Source organism: Rhinolophus sinicus, linkage group LG06, assembly GCF_036562045.2.
Source record: "Rhinolophus sinicus isolate RSC01 linkage group LG06, ASM3656204v1, whole genome shotgun sequence".
In the NCBI taxonomy this organism is placed as follows: Eukaryota; Metazoa; Chordata; class Mammalia; order Chiroptera; family Rhinolophidae; genus Rhinolophus; species Rhinolophus sinicus.
This window is the reverse complement of record NC_133756.1, coordinates 32,086,788-32,107,086: the sequence shown is the minus strand read 5'-3', so window position 1 is coordinate 32,107,086 and position 20,299 is coordinate 32,086,788. Positions and strand designations below refer to the sequence as shown.

The 20,299-nt window shown below is 33.8% G+C and overlaps 1 protein-coding gene across 1 annotated transcript in view; it reads right to left on the bottom strand.

The window, feature by feature from the left end:
- Window positions 1-20,299, bottom strand: part of RAVER2 (ribonucleoprotein, PTB binding 2) — a 74,569-nt gene that overhangs the window by 18,326 nt on the left and 35,944 nt on the right. The window contains 6 exon segments of the mRNA XM_019731648.2: window positions 6,939-7,075; window positions 8,366-8,477; window positions 13,522-13,790; window positions 15,590-15,701; window positions 15,863-15,967; window positions 18,852-18,937. Coding sequence (XP_019587207.2) covers window positions 6,939-7,075; window positions 8,366-8,477; window positions 13,522-13,790; window positions 15,590-15,701; window positions 15,863-15,967; window positions 18,852-18,937 — 821 coding nt within the window.

Below are 20,299 nucleotides of genomic sequence, written 5' to 3'. Positions count from 1 at the left end.
GAAACTAACAAGATTATAGAGGGGTTATAATGCTATTGTCACTGCTAGACTGTGTATGACAAAATTTAAAATAAGAAAAATAGTAACTGTAGCTCAATGGCAATTCTCACTGATTATTGCAATCAACTAGAGAAATGGAAGGGGTAGTCCATTTAAATTGGCTTCTAACAAGAACTAGATCTGGAATAATTGACTTGTTTGCTTATCTATCGCTAAGCTAAAAAGTATCAATAGATAACTGTAGCATCTCTAAAACAATGAATGAAAATGCTACCCTCTTTAGCACAGGTAAGGTTTGTTTTTAAAAATTAAAGTCCAGTATTTGTTGATATTCACAAGGTTGTGCAACCATCACCAAAAGACACCAAATTCCAAAAAGACACCCTGTACCTGTTAACAGTCACTCCAAACTCCCACTTCCCCGGCCCCTAGTAACCTCTGTGTACTTTCTCTATATAAATCTGTGTATTCTGGAAATTTCATATAAATTGAATCGTAATATGTGACCTTTTGTATCTGGCTTACTTAGTGTAATGCTTTCAAGGCTCATCCACTCTGTGACAAGGCTTAGTACTCCAGGTCTTCATGGCCGAGTGATAGTCCATTGTGTGGATATACCACATTTTGTTCATGTATTCATCAATTGATAGACACTTGGGTTGTTCTCCCTTTGGCTATTATGAATAATACAGCTATGAAAATTCATGTACAAGTTTGTGTGTGGAAATGTATTTCAAATCTCTTGGGAATATACTAGGTGAAATGGCAACTCTGCGTTTAACATTTTGAGGAGCTGCCAAAGTGTTTTCCAAAGCAGCTGCACCATTTCACATGCCCTCCAGCAATGTGTGAAGGTACTAACTTCTCCGTGTCTTCACCAACACTTGTTATGGTTCATTTTTCTTCATTCTTCATGTACTCTTCAGACTGGATAGTCTCAGTTGACCTATCTTCCAAACGTTGATTCTTTCTTCTGCCTGTTCAAATCTGCTGCTGTGCTCTAATGAATTTTTCATTTGAGTTATTGTACTTTTCAAATCCAGAATTTCTATTTGGTCCTTGTAGATAATTTTGGTCTCCTTATTGGTATTTTCTACTGGTGAGACATTGTTCTCATATTTTCATTTAGTTCCTTAGATGTGGTTTCCTTTCATCCTTTGAACATATTTAAAATAGGCGATTTAAATCTTTGTCTAGTAAGTCCAATGTGTGGGCTTCCTTAAGGACAGTTTCTCTTAATTGCTTTTTCCCATTTATTGGTCATACTTCCTTCTTTTGTTTTTCCATGTCTCATGATTTCTTGTTGAAACCGGCCATTTAAAATATGTGGCAGCTCTGGAAATCAGATTGTACTCTCTCTTCAAAATTTATTGCTCTTTGTTGTTTAGTGACTTTTCTAATTATATAAAGTCTGTTTTCTTTGTTGTGTGGGGAAGACTCAACTGTTAGTGGTCAGACGATGATCGGAGAGATTCCCTTACATACATGTAACTAGCAAGGCTCCCAGACTTTGCTGAGGGGCTGTGTGTGTATGTGCTGGGCCATGCCTTCAACACAGCCAGGCAGCTAACAACTCTGCTTAGCTTTCACTTCTAAAAGTGACAGTTACGGTCTTCTAGGGTCCTTCCTGAGCATGTGCAGTCCTACAGTGTGCACGATCTTGTAAGCGTCCCAGGAATATGTCAGCTTTTCAAAGCCCCTGTGAGCACCTCATCACCCAGCTTTTCCTATAAAGCTTTTTGGTTAGCCTATTCTTTGCACCAAATGTTATCTACTTACTGCCTCAGGTAGCCACAAAGTTAAACAATTTCCTCTAAATGTTTTCAACAAACTGTCCTGGGTTAAAAGCTTTCCACATTGGGTAACCTCTGAGTCAGGTCAAATAAAAACAGCTTTGCAACTGGGATCTTCCAGGGAACCAGCAGACAGGTCAAATAATGCCAGTTCTCTGGGAATGAGGCATTATGTGAGCTCCAACCCCTTCCTGCCCTCTCTGGTGGCTGCCAACATCCTGGTAAGTATGGGCTGTTAGAAATAGAAACAGGAAAACAGGAATAGGGTAGGTGAAAAGACCACCCAGCTAGCTATTCTTACCAATATTCTGCCATTTTTCTTGAATAAATGCTCCCAGGGTTGCCAGGAGCCTGTGGTCAATTTCCAGAGTTTTTTAAACGTTGATTATGATAATTTTTGCCAGTTTCACTGATGATGTCTATGGAAGGGAAAGTTTTGGAGGTTCTTATTGTGCCACTTTTGCTGATGTCATCTATGGCTTGGATTTTCCCTTTAGGCCTATGAAATATCACAAATGACTTTGAGAGTACTGTATGAGGCCAGGGTCAGGGTTCATGTGTCCCAATATGGATAATCAGTTGCCCTAACATTTCTATTCTTTACCTATTGATTGTTCTGGTATTTTTGTCAAAAATCAATTTACCACTTAAGTATGGGTCTATTTTTGGACTCTGTTCTATTGATATATTTGCCTATCATTATGTCAACACCATGCAGTCTTGATTGCTATGACTTTACAGTAAATCTTGAATTCATGTAGAAGAAGTCCTCCACCTTTATTCTTTTACAAGGCTGTTTTGGGTAGTGTAGTTCCTTTGAATTTTCATAATTTTTAAAAATCAGCTTGTCAATTTCTACTTAAGAGAAAACATTGCTGAGAAATTGGTTGGGATTGCACTGAATCTATAGATCAATTTGGGGAGAACTGGTATCATACCAATATCAAGTCTTCCAATCATTCACAGGCATCTTCATTAATTTCTCTCAGCAATGTATTGTAGTTTTCATTGTAGAGTTCTTACATATTCTGTTAATTTGCTGCTGTGTGTTTCATGCTACTACTGTAAATGGAAATGAAAAAAAGTTTTCCAACTGTTTGAACACAGTGGTTCTCAGTTGGAGGCAATCTAATGGGTAGGGTACAAAGATGCTGCTAAACAGCCTACAATGTACAAGACTACCCCGCCTCAACAGAATTATCCAGGCCAGAACGTCACTAGATAATGTGTTATTTTTATGTGGTTGCTTCCAAGATAATATTTTCGTAACTTTGAGTTTCAGCATGTTAACTGATGTGCCTAGGTAAAACTTTGTTTTTATTTATTTTGCTTTGCAGAGGTATCTGAGTCTGTTAGATCTGTGAAGAATTTTTTAAACCAAATTGTGGAGATTTTTTTTTACCATTATTTTTTCAAATATTTTATGCCCCACTTATCTTTCTCCTCTCCTCCTGGGACTCCAATTATGCTTACGTTAGACTGCTTGATACGGTCCCTCTGATCCCCGAGGCTCTATTTTTTGGTTTTCAACCTCTTTCTCTCTGTTCTTCAGATTGTTAGTTCTTTTGTCTATGTTAATTAAATTTCTTTTCCTGCTTTCTCCAATCTCCTGCTAAGCCCGTGCAGTGTATTTTTTCAGATACTGTATGTTTCAGTTCTAGAGTTTCTATACTTCTTTAGTTTATATTTCTTTCTGAAATTCCCTGTTTATTTTGACCTTATTTTCCTTTAAGTTCTTAAGTTCTTGAATAGTTGTTTGAAATAAGTCTTTATCTACTAAGACCAACATCTGGGGTACCCTGGGGTCAGTTTCTATTAATTGTGTTTCCTCTTAACTGTGAGTCACATTTTTTTTGTCTCTTCAACTATCTAGTAATTTTTGTTTACTGAACATTATGGATTGTGGATGATATATTGTAGAGACTACGGATTGAATGATCTTCCTCTGAAGACTTGATGTTTAAGAAGGAGTTAACTTTTCTGAACTCAAACTGCAAACTGTCTCCTCTGTGCTAGGGAGGAGGTGAATCTCTTCAGTTTTTCAGCCTTCCATCTGTTGTTTTCCACCAGATTCTCCCTCACACAAACACAGTCCAGGAGTACATCTGAAGCTGAAGCTAAATAATACCAAATGTCAACCATAATTTTATATATATATATATATATGTATATGTATATGTATATGTATATGTATATGTAGAGGGAGAGGGAGAGGGAGAGGGAGAGAGAGAGAGAGAGAGAGATAAGATGTGGAGTACAGCACAGGAAATAGAGTCAATGGAATTGTAACAACTATATACGATGTCAGAGAGGTACTAGATTGGGGGAGAGGGGTTATCACTTTGTGAGGGATCTAAATGTCTAACTATTACATTGTTTTGTACACCTGAAACTAAAAACAAACAAACAAAAAACAAAACAAAAATGTCAGCCAAGTATATTTGAGTTTACAGAGATTTTGAGGCTCCTTCTTATGTAACACCCTTTTCCCAAGACTACCCACCCCCCCAGCCCCCTTACATTTTAGCCTTGCTAACAGCCCTGAACTCTGTCCTCTGACTCCATCAGCTGGCAAGACTGCACAAACTAAGTAGTAGTGTTAGGCAAAAAGCCAAAGAAGCACAAATCTCATCCAGTGCAGTTTCCTTCTTTTCAAAGTCTGACTCCCCTTCAGCTTCTGCCTGCTTTTGGTCATCCTCCAGGGCCTACTTGTTTTTCTTTCATATTTAATACAATTTAATAATGGTTACCTGCAGGAGGGACAATTGGAGACAAGCAACTTCGCCAGTACTGGAATGCCAATTAGGATTTTTAAATGTGACAGTTGTTTTGGAACTAGAGGTTATTATATCCATCTCTACCTTGACACATCCATCTCTCCTCAAATGTAAAATACAAAACCAACAGCCAAACAAACAGTTTCTATGAGACACTTCTACCATGCCTGAAACTTCTCCATGGTATAAAGAAAATGATGTGGACTTTGCAATCAGAGAAATCGTTTACTACCTACATGAACTTGGAAAGATTATTTACCCCTTTATGCTCTTCCAATTGGGTTATGGAGTGGTCATTAAATCTCACAGGACTGTTAGAAAGATTCAATGCTCACCTTACAAAGCAGGTACAAGTGCTAACAATGAACAAAAACTGTTGCTTTCTATCCCTTAGACCTATTCCTCCATGTCAGCAGTGGAAATAGAAGGAATTCCTAAATCATGACCACCTTTTACTAGTTACTTTATTCCACTGGTAACATTTAATTAAGTTTACTTTACAAGGATGAAAGAACACAAGAGAGAAAGAAGAAATTCCACTTGGTGCACAGCATCAGGAAATAGCAGGGACTGTCCCAGGGGACACTGACTCCTGGGAGGATCCACCCCTCCCCAAAAACTCGGGATAAGCAAGTGAGAGGCAGGGGGATAGCTGGCAAGGCAAAAGGCATCTTTACCCCAGGATTTCTCCACGTGTAAGTGGGAAAGTGTCTTTCTGTGGCTGAGTATCCCCCACACCACAGTCATCCAATAAGCAAAACTGTTAATAAGAAAAGCAAGGCAAATTTCAAAAGTGAAGTAAAAGAAAAGGTTAAGTACAAAAAATAGCTTTTAAAACGTAAGTCATACATTTAACTAATTTTTTTTTTTTTTTAATATTGTGCTTCCTCCTGTTTGTAAGAGTAAATTTTGTTCCTTGTAAAGAAACAAAACAGTCAGAATGGTACAGGACTTTATTTTATCAGTTTTTAAAAGTAAGAATAGATTATAAAACATTTGCCATGTGTTTACATGTTATAGGGTTTTTAACATTTGCGTTGTATTTCCTGGTATAAATATGACATAATTTATTTACTTAGTCTTAGAAATTGTTGGAAATTTAGGCTGTTTCTAATTTTTACAACTATGAATTATTCATTAATGATTTTACTCATCTCTGATAATTTCTTTGGCTTTCATAACCTGTAAATACAATCACCATACAATCAATATGCTTCTCTGAGTCATTACTTAAAATGTTAACTAATAATGGAATCAAGATGGAGTCTTATGAAACATATAGGAAAATCCCTTCCAGGTTGTATCTATTCATGATTACTGCTCCTTAAATATAAGCATGTTGCCACCTAATTATATCATTTTCCAACCCCTATTTCTCCATCCTTTCTACAGGTAAATAAGACTCTAGTATATATTTTGCTAATACCCAGCTGCACCATTTCTACAGTCCATTTGACCTGTGTTTTTACTACCCTATTATAAAAGCATAACTAGGCACCAATTGTTCTAAATGAATTTGCATTTATTTTCTTTTCTAAGTTCATTGGAGACAGTTGAGACAAACACAGAGTTGCTCCAAGGAAAACACAGTGGAGGCACTGCTCTCACAGACAGGATAGAGCTGAGAGAACCCGACTGCTCTGAGAAATGAGAAAGAAACAGAACTGCTAACCATAAGTCTTTCATGATTAAATACTGCTAACATGACACGTACTCTCACCTTAAACCACTAAGAGTAAGCTGAAGGACAAAACGCAAAGCAAAACTGACATAAGTAATGACACAGTTTGTCTTATGACTATAATACTTTTCGTGCTATTGACTATTTGGTTTAATAGCATAATAGTGCCTGTAATTATGATCATGTTTTTACATCAATAACCCATAGTGAAGACAGAGGCATTTCCTTGGGTTTCTTAGTCAGGTCTACACTGGTGTAAATCATAAGTCAGCAGAGCTTTTCTGTAAAGAGTCAGAGTGTAAATATTTAATCTTGCAGGCCACATAGTCTCTACTATAACTCCTCAACTCTACTGTTGCAACACAACAGCACCAAAGACAGTATGTAAATGAATAGACATGGTTGTATTCCAATAAAACTTTATTTACAAAACAGGTGGTGGGCTGGATTTGGTCTGTAGTTTGCCAACTACTGGTGTAAACAATGACAGGTCAATATCTAGTGCAAAATGATACTTAACAATCCTGGAATGTGTCCTAAAATTCCAAATGATGAGCAAAAAATATTGTGTAGATCAGTGTAATTTTACTTTCCAATATTACAGGAATCACAATTTCATATTCAGTGATCTCAATATATAGTTGAACCAATTTGTCTGTATATTATCAAAATCTGAGAATCATTTACCTGTGTATAATCACCAAAAGGTTGAGAATAAGCAATGCACTTTTCCAATGTCTGTTGTGATTCATTTCCCTGAGAGATTGCATCCAGAATGTTGCTTGCAATTCCAGTCTTCTGTAGAGTGGTTTTACTTGCAGGAGCTAAAGGCAAAATCAATACATATAGTTTAGTTATTTGTTTTAGTATAAACTATAAACACAGTACAAAACTCAGTAATTCAGCATATTTTCAAATAGAACACAAATTTTAATTTGCCAATATGTATATGATATTGTCATTTAAAACAATTGAAAATGAAAGATTGCCTTATGGCTAAATAATTTTGGTGGAAACATTTAAAATATATGTCTACTCTCTAAAATAAGGTACACAAAATGTAAATTAACCCTTCTTGTTAATGCAATAGCTGTAACCATCAATTTTTAGACCAGATAAAAATATAGTAGGTATAGCAGAAGCACATTAGAATTTTTTCTGCCTTTAAAAAAAAAATTACAAATTAATGTTTAGATTCAAGAGGATACTTCATGAAATACACAGAATGCATGGGAAAAACAAAATTCATCTTTCATCTCTTTTAATTCAATCCTGTTCTTTATCCCGGAGGCAACAGTTTAGAATTTGTTTTCCCAAATTTACTTTATGCATTTACTCATTCAAATATGTACATGTAGGAATATATATCTTTAAATAAATATAAATAGAATCATTTTACGCATACATTAGTTTTTTTCAAATTTAATTTGCTTTAGAGATCATTTCATATTAGTACATGTAGCTGTCCCTCAATTATTAAAAAAAAAAGTTGCATAGTATTCAATTTTATGATGAACTGTTTATTTAACCATTCCCCTATTGATGAACATTAAGGCACTTTCCAGTTTTTCACTACTGACAACCAATGTTCTAGTAAATATCCTAATGCACACACACATTGACGATTTTCTCTTAAAATTATATTTGAATTAATGGTTGGGTCTGAGGAGATCCTCCAAAAATTAAGTGAGAATCCTACTTCTGCCAATCATTAGTAACTCATATACTTGTGGTATATTTTGCAAATACTCCAGATATATTAAATTACTAGAAGTTTAAACCTCTATCTTAATGATTCTATATGTAAAGAATTATATTATTGCCAAATAATTCCTTTGCCCATTTATTTTCAATCATGATTCAATAATAATTCAATAAATTATATTCTTAAAATAATATAAAAGATGTTTTCCTTAAATAGAATAATGCATTTTATGTGTCTTCATTTTAGTTATTCTTTCAATTTAAATTCTTTCAAATTATGGGGTCATAATTTAAGCTTTAGCCGGGCAACAGACATTATTTGCTTCAAGTTAAAAATTAAAATAAAACCTATTCTATTATGGAAACTATTCAATAAAACTCCAAAATATTAATACTGAGTTCTCACTTACACGATAAGCACACACTGGGCAACACACTTGCCAAATTCAAGTATGGATTTTTACTGAGCCGAATTTCTTTTGGTGGTTCTCCCAAGAGTGAAGTCTGATTCTTAGAGGCAGCCTATTTACCAAAAACAAAAGAGTGGGTGCTTAATAAGAGGTACAAGAAAATAAAAATGCAGAAAGAATAGAGAAATACTTATTCTTCAATAAATCTAGTCTAGTGTGATAAAAAATTTGTGGAACATAATGTTTGGAGACATAGTTATCAAACATTTCTGGATATTGGTTAAAATTACCGTATTCCACCTGCTATTATTTTTTTCAATTAGTTAAAAAAAAAAACTATTCTAGAACCATAGAACTTTAGAACTGAAAGACGATTAAAGGCCATTTTTTACAACCTTCCCATTTGAACCGGGAGAGACTTCATCTTCACATGAAAAACCAAATCCCATTTCTTATTTCCAGAAATACTGGTATTAACATTTTTAAAAGGATACATTTAGTAAATGTTAGAGCCGGTGCCACTTTCTTTAACAGTTATATTGCCCAGAATTCTGCTGTATTAGTGATTATCTAGCTATGAATGAGAATCATTTATAAAATCTAAAAAATAAATAAATACAGAGTCTCACAACAACAACAACGACAACAAAGCCATGGACCAAATGACTTCAGTGCGACACCAACCCTCCTCACACTCTTCCACAAAATTGAAAAAGAGGGAATACTTTCTAACTCCTTCTATGACACCAGCATTGTCCTAGTACTGAAGCCAGACAGACACTACAAGAAAGAAAACTACAGACCAATATTCCCTTATCAGTACTGATGCAAAACCATCAACAAAACACTAGCAAGCCAAATTGGGCAGATAAACAGGGTTATACACCATAACCAACTTGGATTTAATCCTATAATGCAAGGATGATTCAACATATAAAAATAATTCAATGTAATATATCACATTAACAGAATGGAGGAAAAAAATACATGATCATCTCAAGTGATGCAAAAAAGCATTTGACAAAAATCCAACACACTTTCATGATTAGAATTCAACACTTTCAACAAACTAGGAATAGAAGGAAACTACCTTAACATAACAAAAGTCATGTAGTAAAAAGCCAACATTATACGCAATGGTGAAAGACCAAAACCTTCCCCTCTAAGATCAAGAACAACACAAAGATGCCTTCACTAGTTCTGTTCAATTTAGTATTGGAAGTTCTAGCTAGAGAAATTATGTAAGAAAAAGCAAGAAGAGGCATCCAAATTGGAAAGAAAGAAATTAAATAGTCTCTGTTTGCATCAGTTGCATTTCCATATACTAACAATTAACTATTTTTTTAAAATTTAAGAAAAAAACCCCATTTACAATGCCATCAAAAAGAATAAAATGCTTAGGAATAAATTTAAGCAAGAAGGTGAAAGATCTGTATACTGAAAAGTATAAGATATTGATGAAAAATTGGAAAGGACACAAATAACTGAAAAGATATCCTGTATTAACAGGATAATATCCTGGAAGAATTAATATTGTTAAAATGTCCATATTACCCAAAGCAATCTACAAAATTCAATACAATTCCAGTCAAAATTTCAATGGCACTTTTCACAGTAATAGAAAAATAATGTTAAAATTTGTATGGAACCACAAAAGACCCGAAGGGACCAGGGAAATCTTAAGAAAGAAAAGACCTGAAGGCATTCCACTTATTTCAAACTTTAGCACAAAGCTATAGTAATCAAAACAGTATGGTATTGGCATAAAAAAGACACACTGATTTATGGAACAGAATAGAACCCATGAATATGTGGTCAAAAAATTTTAACAAGGGTGCAAAGAATACACAATGGGGAAAGGACAGTCTCTTTAATAAATGGTGCTGAGAAAATTGGATTTCCACAAGCAAAAGGATGAGACTGGACCCTGATCTTATACAATACACAAAACCTCAGTCAAATTATATTTAAAAACTTAAATATAAGACTTGAAACCATAAAACTCTCCTAAGAAAATACAGGGGAAAACACTAGCAGGCCAAACTGGGCTTGGCAATTACTGTTTTGGTATGACACCAAAAACACAGGCAATAAAAGCAAAAATAAACAAACTAAAGAGCTTCTTTACCGCAAAGGAAACCATTAACAAAATGAAAAGGCAATCTACTAAATGGGAGAAAATATTTGTAAATCATGTATGAGGAACTCATACACATACAATACCAAAAACACCCAAATAACTCAATTAAAATTTTAAAAAATAAAACTACCATATGTTTCAGCAATTCCACTTGTGAAATATTTATCTGAAGAAAACAAAACACTAACTCAAAACAGACATATGCACCCCATGTTCACGGCAACATTATACACAATCGCCAAGACATTGAACCAACCTAAGTGTCCATCCATGGAAGAATAAAGAAAATGTGGTATGTACATACACACACACACACACACACACACACACACACACACACAGAGTGGGGTATTACTCAGCCATAATAAAAAAGGAAAATCTTGCCATTTTAAACAATATGTGTGGACTTTGAGGGCATTATACTAAGTAAAATAAGTCAGACAGAGAAAGATAAATACTATATGATCTCACTGTATGTGGAATCTAAAAAACAAAAGACAAGCTTATAGATACAGAGAACAGATTGGCAGTTGCCAGAAGTTAGGGTTGAGGGAGAGGTGGGCAAAATGGACGAAGGAGTCAAAAGACACAAACTTCTAGTTATGAAATAAGTCACAGGAAGGTAATATACAGCCTGGGACTATAATTAATAATACTATATTGCATATTTGAAAATTGCTAAGAGAGTAGATCTTAAAAGTTTTCATCAAAGGAAAAAATTATTCTATAATTATGTATGGTGACAGACATTAACTAGATTTATTATGATCATTCTGCAATATACATAAATATCAAATCGTTATGTTGTAAACCTGAAACTAATATAATGTTGTATATCAATTATACTTCAATAAAAAATTTAAAAAGAAAAAAGATGCAGGTCTAAAAATCTAATGCTAAGTTATATTGATTGTTTAACAAAGTTCAAAATCTTGCTACAGGGCAGCTGGATGACTTGGTGGTTAGAGGGTGAGCTCTGAACAACAGGGTTGCCGGTTTGACTCGCACATGGGCCAGCGAGCTACGCCCTCCACAACTAAATTGTAGGACAACGACTTGGAGCTGATGGGTCCTGGAGAAACACACTGTCCCCCAATATTCCCCAATAAAATTTATGGAAAAAACAAAAACCTTTAAAACACATTCCTTTAAAATAAATAAATAAAAATCTTGCTACATATTTGGAAAACCTTCAGGTTGCCTTGTCCAACCTCCTATTATAGAAAGAGGAATCACTTCTACAGCAATCTCTACAGAGGCTCACCTAGGGTCTGCTTAATTGCTTTCAGTGATATGACATCCACATCTCTGTGAAATAGTCAAACCTCTTTTTGTAGGAAAGCTTCAATTGTTCTTTGTCTTGTTAAGCCTAAATCTGCTTTACTGGATGTCATACTTATTGGACTAGTTCTGCCCACTGGAGAAATACAAAATACCATGTGACTAGTCTGTGAATATTTTTTTTAATGTATATCCAGCTGGTCATCCCTTTCCAAGCTGCATATGTACATTTGCCTCAATTCTTCACAAGACTTGTTTTCCAGACCCTGCACGACTCTGGCTGTCTTCTTGTGGATAGACTCGATTTACCCATTATGTGAATCACCTCATATCCAGTTTCTCTAGAGGCCCTGGTACTTTCATTTAATATGAATTAAAGATTCTGTGCAAAAAGACAGAGTATTCATACATGAGATCTATTTGTTTAATTTCCGTTAATAACCTAAGCAATTAACACTGCAGATACATTTTTTAAATTCATTTTATGAAGAACTACCTTAGGTTTCCCACTGTTTAATCGTAGGGCATCCTATCCATACTTCCTGCTTTGACGAGGTGACACAAAACCTCTTACAAATTCAATGTTATTTTGACATTTCAACACAGCCAACTATGTATATTTTTCCTCATATGCTGCTTATAGCCTGAGTTTTTTACCACTTACAAATCAAAGGGTATTTTAGAGTACAAATAAAATAAAAATTAAATGTACTTTATTCTACCTACCAACTATAACATTTACAAATGTCAGTGGTTTCTGACTCACTAAAATAACTGGGTTAAAAACTTCCAGAATTAAAATGGAGATTACAGTTTTTTGGACAGGCCAGAGTTTAATTAACTGATCTTCACATTTTTCACATAAAATAAAATTGGTTCTCCCTTTAAATATTAAAGTACCTTAATTAGCTACAGAATATACATTTAAAATAGAAAAACTGAGCAATTTTAAAGAATAGCATTATTATTTACTTAGAAAGCCTTATAAATAACGTTATATAATTAGGTATGTATTAATGACACTCGTAAGCTTTTCCAAACTACAAAATTTTGAACTTAAATTAGTTTTCATATTTTATTTTAATATCAATTATCTTGAAAAATACGCATATATCAAACTTTTTAAAAAAGAAATATTTATAAGAATAAAAAACTTGTTTTTAAATTATTGTATAATAACACTTAAAAAATGCATTTTACACATATTAAAATTATTTTATTTGCAAACTGGCAAGTAATTAGCATAGTCCCAAACATCAGATGGCATAACTTATCAAAACATGGATTTTTGTTTGTTTATAGTAACAGGGTTCTTTTAAAGGGTACAATATTCCCTTTTATTTTGAGAAATGTACATTATGAAAAAGTCAGCATTGTCACTGACATATTATAGCAATTATCTAGTTTGTAATCCATATTTATATACTTTATATTATTACCTTCCTTTGAAATTTAAAAATAGTTAAGATTGCTTTATGATACTTCATAAATTATACCACCTGTAAAATAACCAAAAATTAGAATATTCTAGAATTAGAATACTTTCATTTAAGATATAATTATATATATATATATATATATATATATATATATATACACATACCCTATAGTATGTATATATAAATGTAGTACACACATTAGTGTGTTTATGTAAATATATATACACACCTACACACACGTGTATATGTTTCTATGTGTGTGCATGCGTGCACGCACACACCCACAGTTTTCTTACCCCTGAACTTATCTCCGTGCCTTTTGGCTGACTTTGCTGTTGCTTATGGTGTCCTGTCAGCAAACCTCCAGTGGTAAGGCTTGGAAAGCTCTGAAGATAAGCCTGTGACCCTGAGAAATTTCCTTCTGCCATTCCCACAGAGGCTGGCTGTTTCTCCTGAGTGTTCCCGTGACCTGGCCCAGCTTGCCCAGTAATGTGCTGATTTGGAAAGAATGGTAACATGCCCATTCCAGCTGTTATAGTTGTTTGAGTTGGAATCAGATTAGATGCTGTAGCAAACCACAAATGCAAAAAACTTTTGGTTAGACAAGACTTACTCACAAGAGTCCTTTTGATTTTGTTGTTACAGGAAAAATACAGAGAAACCTATCTTTTTCACCTATTAGAGAACAGTTAAATTCAAAAAGTGAGGTTAAAAGTTGTAAATTAGCAGGTTTCTGTATGGAACAAAAAACCTATAGTAATCATGCTTTTCTTATTTTCAACAACTTCCAGAATAATCTCAAGGACATTATATTTTTCAATTCTAGGTTTTCATTGTATATTTTAGAAGTTGAGAGCAAACTTTATGTACTTTTTGGCATGTGAGATACATCAGTGCCCTTTTAAAAATATGCCCAATCATTGTAATTTGCCTGCTTCTATATCTGAACGAATAGTCTTCAGTTTAAAAAACTCTCTGACACTTAAAAATTGATAAATTAGATTAAATCCAACAATAAATTTGGTCAGCATGAGCTCATATCTCTTCCCAGCTCTCGAGTTCAATGTCTTCACATTGGTAACCTGATATTGACCGTGGTTGGAGTGTTTATACATAGAAATCTACAAATTCTACAAATCAAGACTTTTCAACCTAGAGAGCTGATTTTTAAACATCAGCACACCACTGGTTTAAAAAACCAGTATTTATGATAAGCACCAAATTTAACACACAAAAGTTTTACATTTATTGATAGCAAATAATAAGAAACTTAGGAAGAAATGAAAGTTTTAATTGGAAAATTCTGAGCCACTGCACTTCAAAAAATTCTGTAAGTCAAAATTGAATGAAAAGAGCTAATTTTGATAACTACTTTAAGTAAAATTTACATTTTACAAATTAACTAAACAAATTTCTTAAATTATTTTTAGTACTTTATAGAGATGGATACTTTAGTTCTATCTTTTAGTGATATATTTATTTGGACACTTTGAATTTTCAGGGTTCTTAATGCAGCACATGAAAAGTTTATTATTTAAACATGGCTTATTATTTAATCCAGCACAAATAATAAACATTTGCACAAGCTTTCAGGCATATGAAATAAACATTCGCATAAGCCTTCAGACCTCATCATACCATACTTGTCTGTATACTGGTTTAACTTGTCCCCACAGTCAATACCAACAGTCAGAATTGATTGAGTTATTTGATCATTTGACTTGTTGGTTTTATGTACAAGAGGCTAAATATGTTAGCCATATTGTTTTAAATTTTATTACTGGGGACCCTTCTCTTTTCCCTCAGCATGCTGACTTCAAACAAGTTTCAATTAAACTTCAAACTGAAAATATCTTTCAAAATCATATTCAAATAAGAAATCACGGGAACCACCATGCTCCTATCATACACATATTCTTTTCCTTCTAATACTAATTTGGAGTTCACATTTTAAAAATGATACAAATAATCAAACTTTAAATTTACAAATACCAGATATTAATTTGTAAAAGCTCAGGGTTTCTTATCCAGGCAAAAATTAAATGGGTACCCATGTAACATGTCGTCAGCCCAGTGGGCAGCATGTCAGTCTCAATGGAGCGGTGTCTTTACCTCATGCTGCTGAGAACCTTCATCAAATATTAAAGTACATCCAACAGGGAAAGTCTTGGCATGGAAGCAAGTCCATCAATAACTTATCAATAGTTACCTAATGTTACAAATAGAAAAGCCAAGAGGGCTCTTAAAATTTTTAATGAGTGAATAAAACTCAAATTTGACCTTCCTGTAAGGAAAAGTATAATACTGACTATCTTTAAATCTCAAATCTGTTCACTGACTTCTCAGTAAATACCCATCATTTACTTTTATGTGCTTCTCCATGATGACCCAGCTCAGTTTTCAAGGGAAGCGCTGACCCTATCCCCACCGAGGTCTGCAGTACCATAGCTGGGGGTTCTCCAAGCAAGCCCGGTTTCTGCAAAAGAAGAAAAGAAAGTAAGACTTTTGCCCATGGCAGCAGGATAGAACCGAATAAAAAGGCTACATGACTGAAAATTTACAAACAATCTGACCAATAGCCTGAGTATAGAAAAAAAAGGAATTAATTTCAAAGAAAAAAAATAATTCCATACTTACATTATTAGCATGAATATTCTCAAACTTCATTAACTGTTGTTGTGCCAGGGATACATGGGAAAGACTCTGAAGGAATAAATTAGAAGTATTACCCATAATTGAGCTCTGTGAAAATGACAGAACATTAAGTTAGTTTCATTTTAAAAAGCTGCTTGGCATATAACCCAATTCATATGGTTTAATTCGCTAGTTGATCTGAGCAAAACAACAGCTTCTTCATACTGCACTTTCCAACTTTTGGCAACACTAATTAATTTCTTTTAATAATATACAAGATGTGACTGTACAGTCATGGAACTAATTCTACATACACTCATTTTTTTTTTCATCCTCCCTCCCCTCCCCTTACTCTTTTCTGGCTTTAACGTCAGTACCATTCCATCATTTATTTGTTCACTTAATCATTCAACAAATATTTATTGAGCACTTTCTATATGCCAGGCACTGTGCTATATAGTGAGAAATGTGACAATAAGAACTACCCTTATGGATTTTATAGTCCCCTGAGGAAGGGAGGCATTAATTATAAAAACATGTAATTACAAATGATACAAGGAGCTATGAGAACAAATAGTAGGGGAATTTGATTTAGATTGGTAAATTCAAGGGAGGTTTCCCTGAGGAGCTAACTCTTCCAGCGATCTGAAGGTGGCAGAGAAATAAGGAAGTGAAGTCTGGGGAATTAGGTGGTGCTGCATGGGGACTATTCCCGGCAGAAGGAAGCACAGGAGCAAAGACATAAGGAGAAGGGAACAAGGTCTTTTGAGGACCAATAGCAGGCCACTGTAGCTAGGACAGTGATAGCAAGGAGCCCTGGAGGCAGGACAGGCCAGTGTGGACAGGCCCTGATGGCAAAATGAAGCATTTTGGTCTTTATTCTAAAATAAAGACAATATTGTCAATATTCTTCACACCCCTCTCATATCACTCTTCACATCTTATTGTAATTAATTGTTTAACATTTGTTTTCTGTATTTGTTGCAATTCTGTAAGAACAGGGACAATGAATGCTCAGTGACAAGTAGAGTGTCTAGTGCATGTTAGATTCTCAATAAAATATGTTGAATAAATGAATAGATAAAGACCCTATATGTACAAGATCCTACGTTAGAGTCTACGAATGCAATATAAGTAAGGGATAGGTCTTTACTTTAAAAAACTGGGTTTAGGACCAGACATTCATTCATTCAATCTACATAAATTATCTATTATGTATTAGGTTTGATTTGCAATTAGGCTTCTATATAGATACAGCCTTAACAGTACCTGAAATTAATGAGTAATGTTCATCTTCAATATTATAGATACATGTATCTACAAACACATTTTAAAATGCCTGGAAAAGGTAAAACAAATATTTTTACTCTCATAAATATATGAATCATTTTTATCACACTGAGTAAGTTCTAAGAATTAAGAGTTATTGTTCATTCATTCTTTTCGTTCTATAAATACTCCTTTGAGTTAAGAAAACATAAGAAGACTTGTTTTAAACTACAGTCATATGCTGCATGATGACGTTTTGGTCAACCATGAACCAAATATAAGACGGTGGTAGGAAATAAAAGCCCCATGTGTGTTGTTGCCCCTGAAGACTTTCCGTGGGACAAGATGTGCAGGTGGACGACATGTTATCAGTGATGCTGACCCTGTGTGTAGGCCGGGCTCATGTGTGTTTGTGTCTCAGTTTTTAACAAAAACATTTAAAAAGTAAAAAAATAAACTCATTTTTAAAATAGGAAAGAGCTTACAGAATAGGATATAAAGAAAATATTGGACACAGTTGTACAATGTTTGTGTTTTAAGCTTTGTGTTATTGCAAAAGAGTCAAAGATTTAAAAAATTTTTGAAGTTTACAAAGTAAAACAGTTACAGTAAGCTAAAGTTAATTTATTATTAAAGAAAAATATTTTTTTAGATAAATTTAGTGTAGCCTAAGCGTGTCATGTTTAGCAAGTGCACAGTACTGTACAGTCCTGTCTCTGGCCTTCACATTCAGTCGCCACTCACTCACTGACTCACCCAGAGCAACTTCCAGTCCTGCAAGCTCCATTCGTGCTGAAGTGCGCTATACAGGTGTACCGTTTTGTTTTTTTCAATCTTTTATACAGTATTTTTACTGTACCTTTTCCATGTGTAGATACACAAGCACTTACCATTGTGTTACAACTGCCTACAGTATTCAGTATAATAACATGCTGCACAGGCTTGTAGCCTAGGAGCTATAGCCATACGGCCCCAGGTACTGTGTTTCCCGAAAATAAGGCCTAGCCGGACCATCAGCTCTAATGCGTCTTTTGGAGCAAAAATTAATATAAGACCCGGTCTTATGCTATAAGACCGGGTCTTTATAATATAATATAGTATAGTATAGTATAATAATATAATATAATATAATATAATATAATATAATATAATATAATATAATACCCGGTCTTATATAATGTAATATAATGTAATACAGTGTAGCCTGTGTACAATGTTTAGAAAATCTAGAGTAGCATACAGTCATGTCCTAGGCCTTCACATTCACTTAATATATTAATTTTTGCTCCAAAAGACGCATTAGAGCTGATTGTCTGGCTAGGTCTTATTTTCAAGGAAACACAGTATGTAGTAGGCTATGCCATCGAGGTTTGTATAAGCGCACTCTATGATGTTCGTAAACCATGAAATCACCTAACTACACATTTCTCAGCACATATCCCCATTGTTAAGTGACGCATGACTGTACTGACTTACTTATAGGAAAATATACCTCTTCCCCTCTTAATGCCCTACAAATAGGAATCAATAAATATATATAACTATGCTGCTCTGATTAGCTTAAGTTGATCTAATGTACTCATTATGTTTTTATGTAGCGATACTTATGACTAAGGATTTTTAAAAATAAAATATTCATTTCTTGAAAATTTTACGTATTAAGAACAAACAAAACATTCACTTAACATTTTTGATGCTTCAGTACTGCATACTATTTATATACCTGATGTGCTTTATTCAAATGTAAAAATGCGGAGGAGATGGATGGATTCATCAGATGTGACAAGCTGTGAGGTGTTCCAAGAACTGCTTTAAGAAAATAAAAGTAAAAATTTAACTTTATGATATATATGGAATTGAAAAATATATAAAACGAACTCCAAAAAAGGTAAATAAATATTTATTTAAACTTTTAACAAATTCACTGCAAGTTCCTTTATATACTGACCTTGTCACTGCACAAAGTGAGAGGATTCTTTCCTTGAAATACAACCCTAAAATTTGACTTAAAATTCAAACACCTTCTGTCATAATGCAAAACACCAAACCTAGTCTTCCTCTTCTCTAATACTTAGGGCAACAAAACTAATTCCATTTTTTAATAAGTATAATACTAATTAAACCCATGTTATTTGCCCAGTGGTTTTGTTAGGTTTTTGGGTTATTTTGGCAGGGAGTGGGGGGGAGGGAAGGATAAAATACAATCTTGTCCTTGAAAAGACTACAATCCAATTGAGAAGAGAATACACGTACATAAAAAATATTTATGCACAAAAATAAACAAATAAAACAAAAGAAACAACAGTATTGTACATAGTTAATAAAAGGAATAAATGATAACCATACTCTTTTATCAAGTTTGTCTAAAAGCACATATACCAGAAATACCAGAGTACATAACAGAAGAGATGTTTTCAGAACAGACAATATATAGACAAAAAGAACCATGAGATAAAAAATATATAAAGCAATTTCATCAAATTATTATAAATTGTTATTAGTCATAATATACAAAATTCTCTAGCAATACAAAAATTGATTAAAACCACAGGTCAGACTTAGAAAGTACTTCAAAAAGCATATAATCTAATGATCAAAAATATTTGAAATTTTTATATCACATCCCCACAAGTTCATTCCATGCTTTAAAAACTCTGTTACAAGTTTTTATTACTTGCTGAGGCAGTCCACTACATGTTTGGAAAACTGACCATTAGAAAATGCTTTCTTTAGAATGAACCAGTTTCACCATAGGTGGTGGGAAGATTAGATCATTAGGTTGAGTTAGTTGCTTATAAAGACACTGTTTATTAGTAAAGAGGGATAAAGATGGTTATTTCATAATAATAAAGGGGTCAATTCATTAAGAAGATGCAACAATCTTAAATGTCTCTATACCAGTAACAAAGCTTCAGTATATATAAAGCAAAAATTTCTAGAACCGAAAGGTAGAGAAATTTACAATTACAGTTAGAAATTTCAACACCACTTCCTCTTTTCAGAAGTCACTATAATTTGTTATAAAATATTAAAATATAGTTTTCACAGCTTTTACTGAATACAGTATTTCCCAGTTTAAAACAACAACTAAAATCAAAACACTCTGGAAATGTCCACAGTCTCATGTGTAGCTGAGCTGCTCTTTACCCTTAGCTCTTGGCTAGGTTTCCC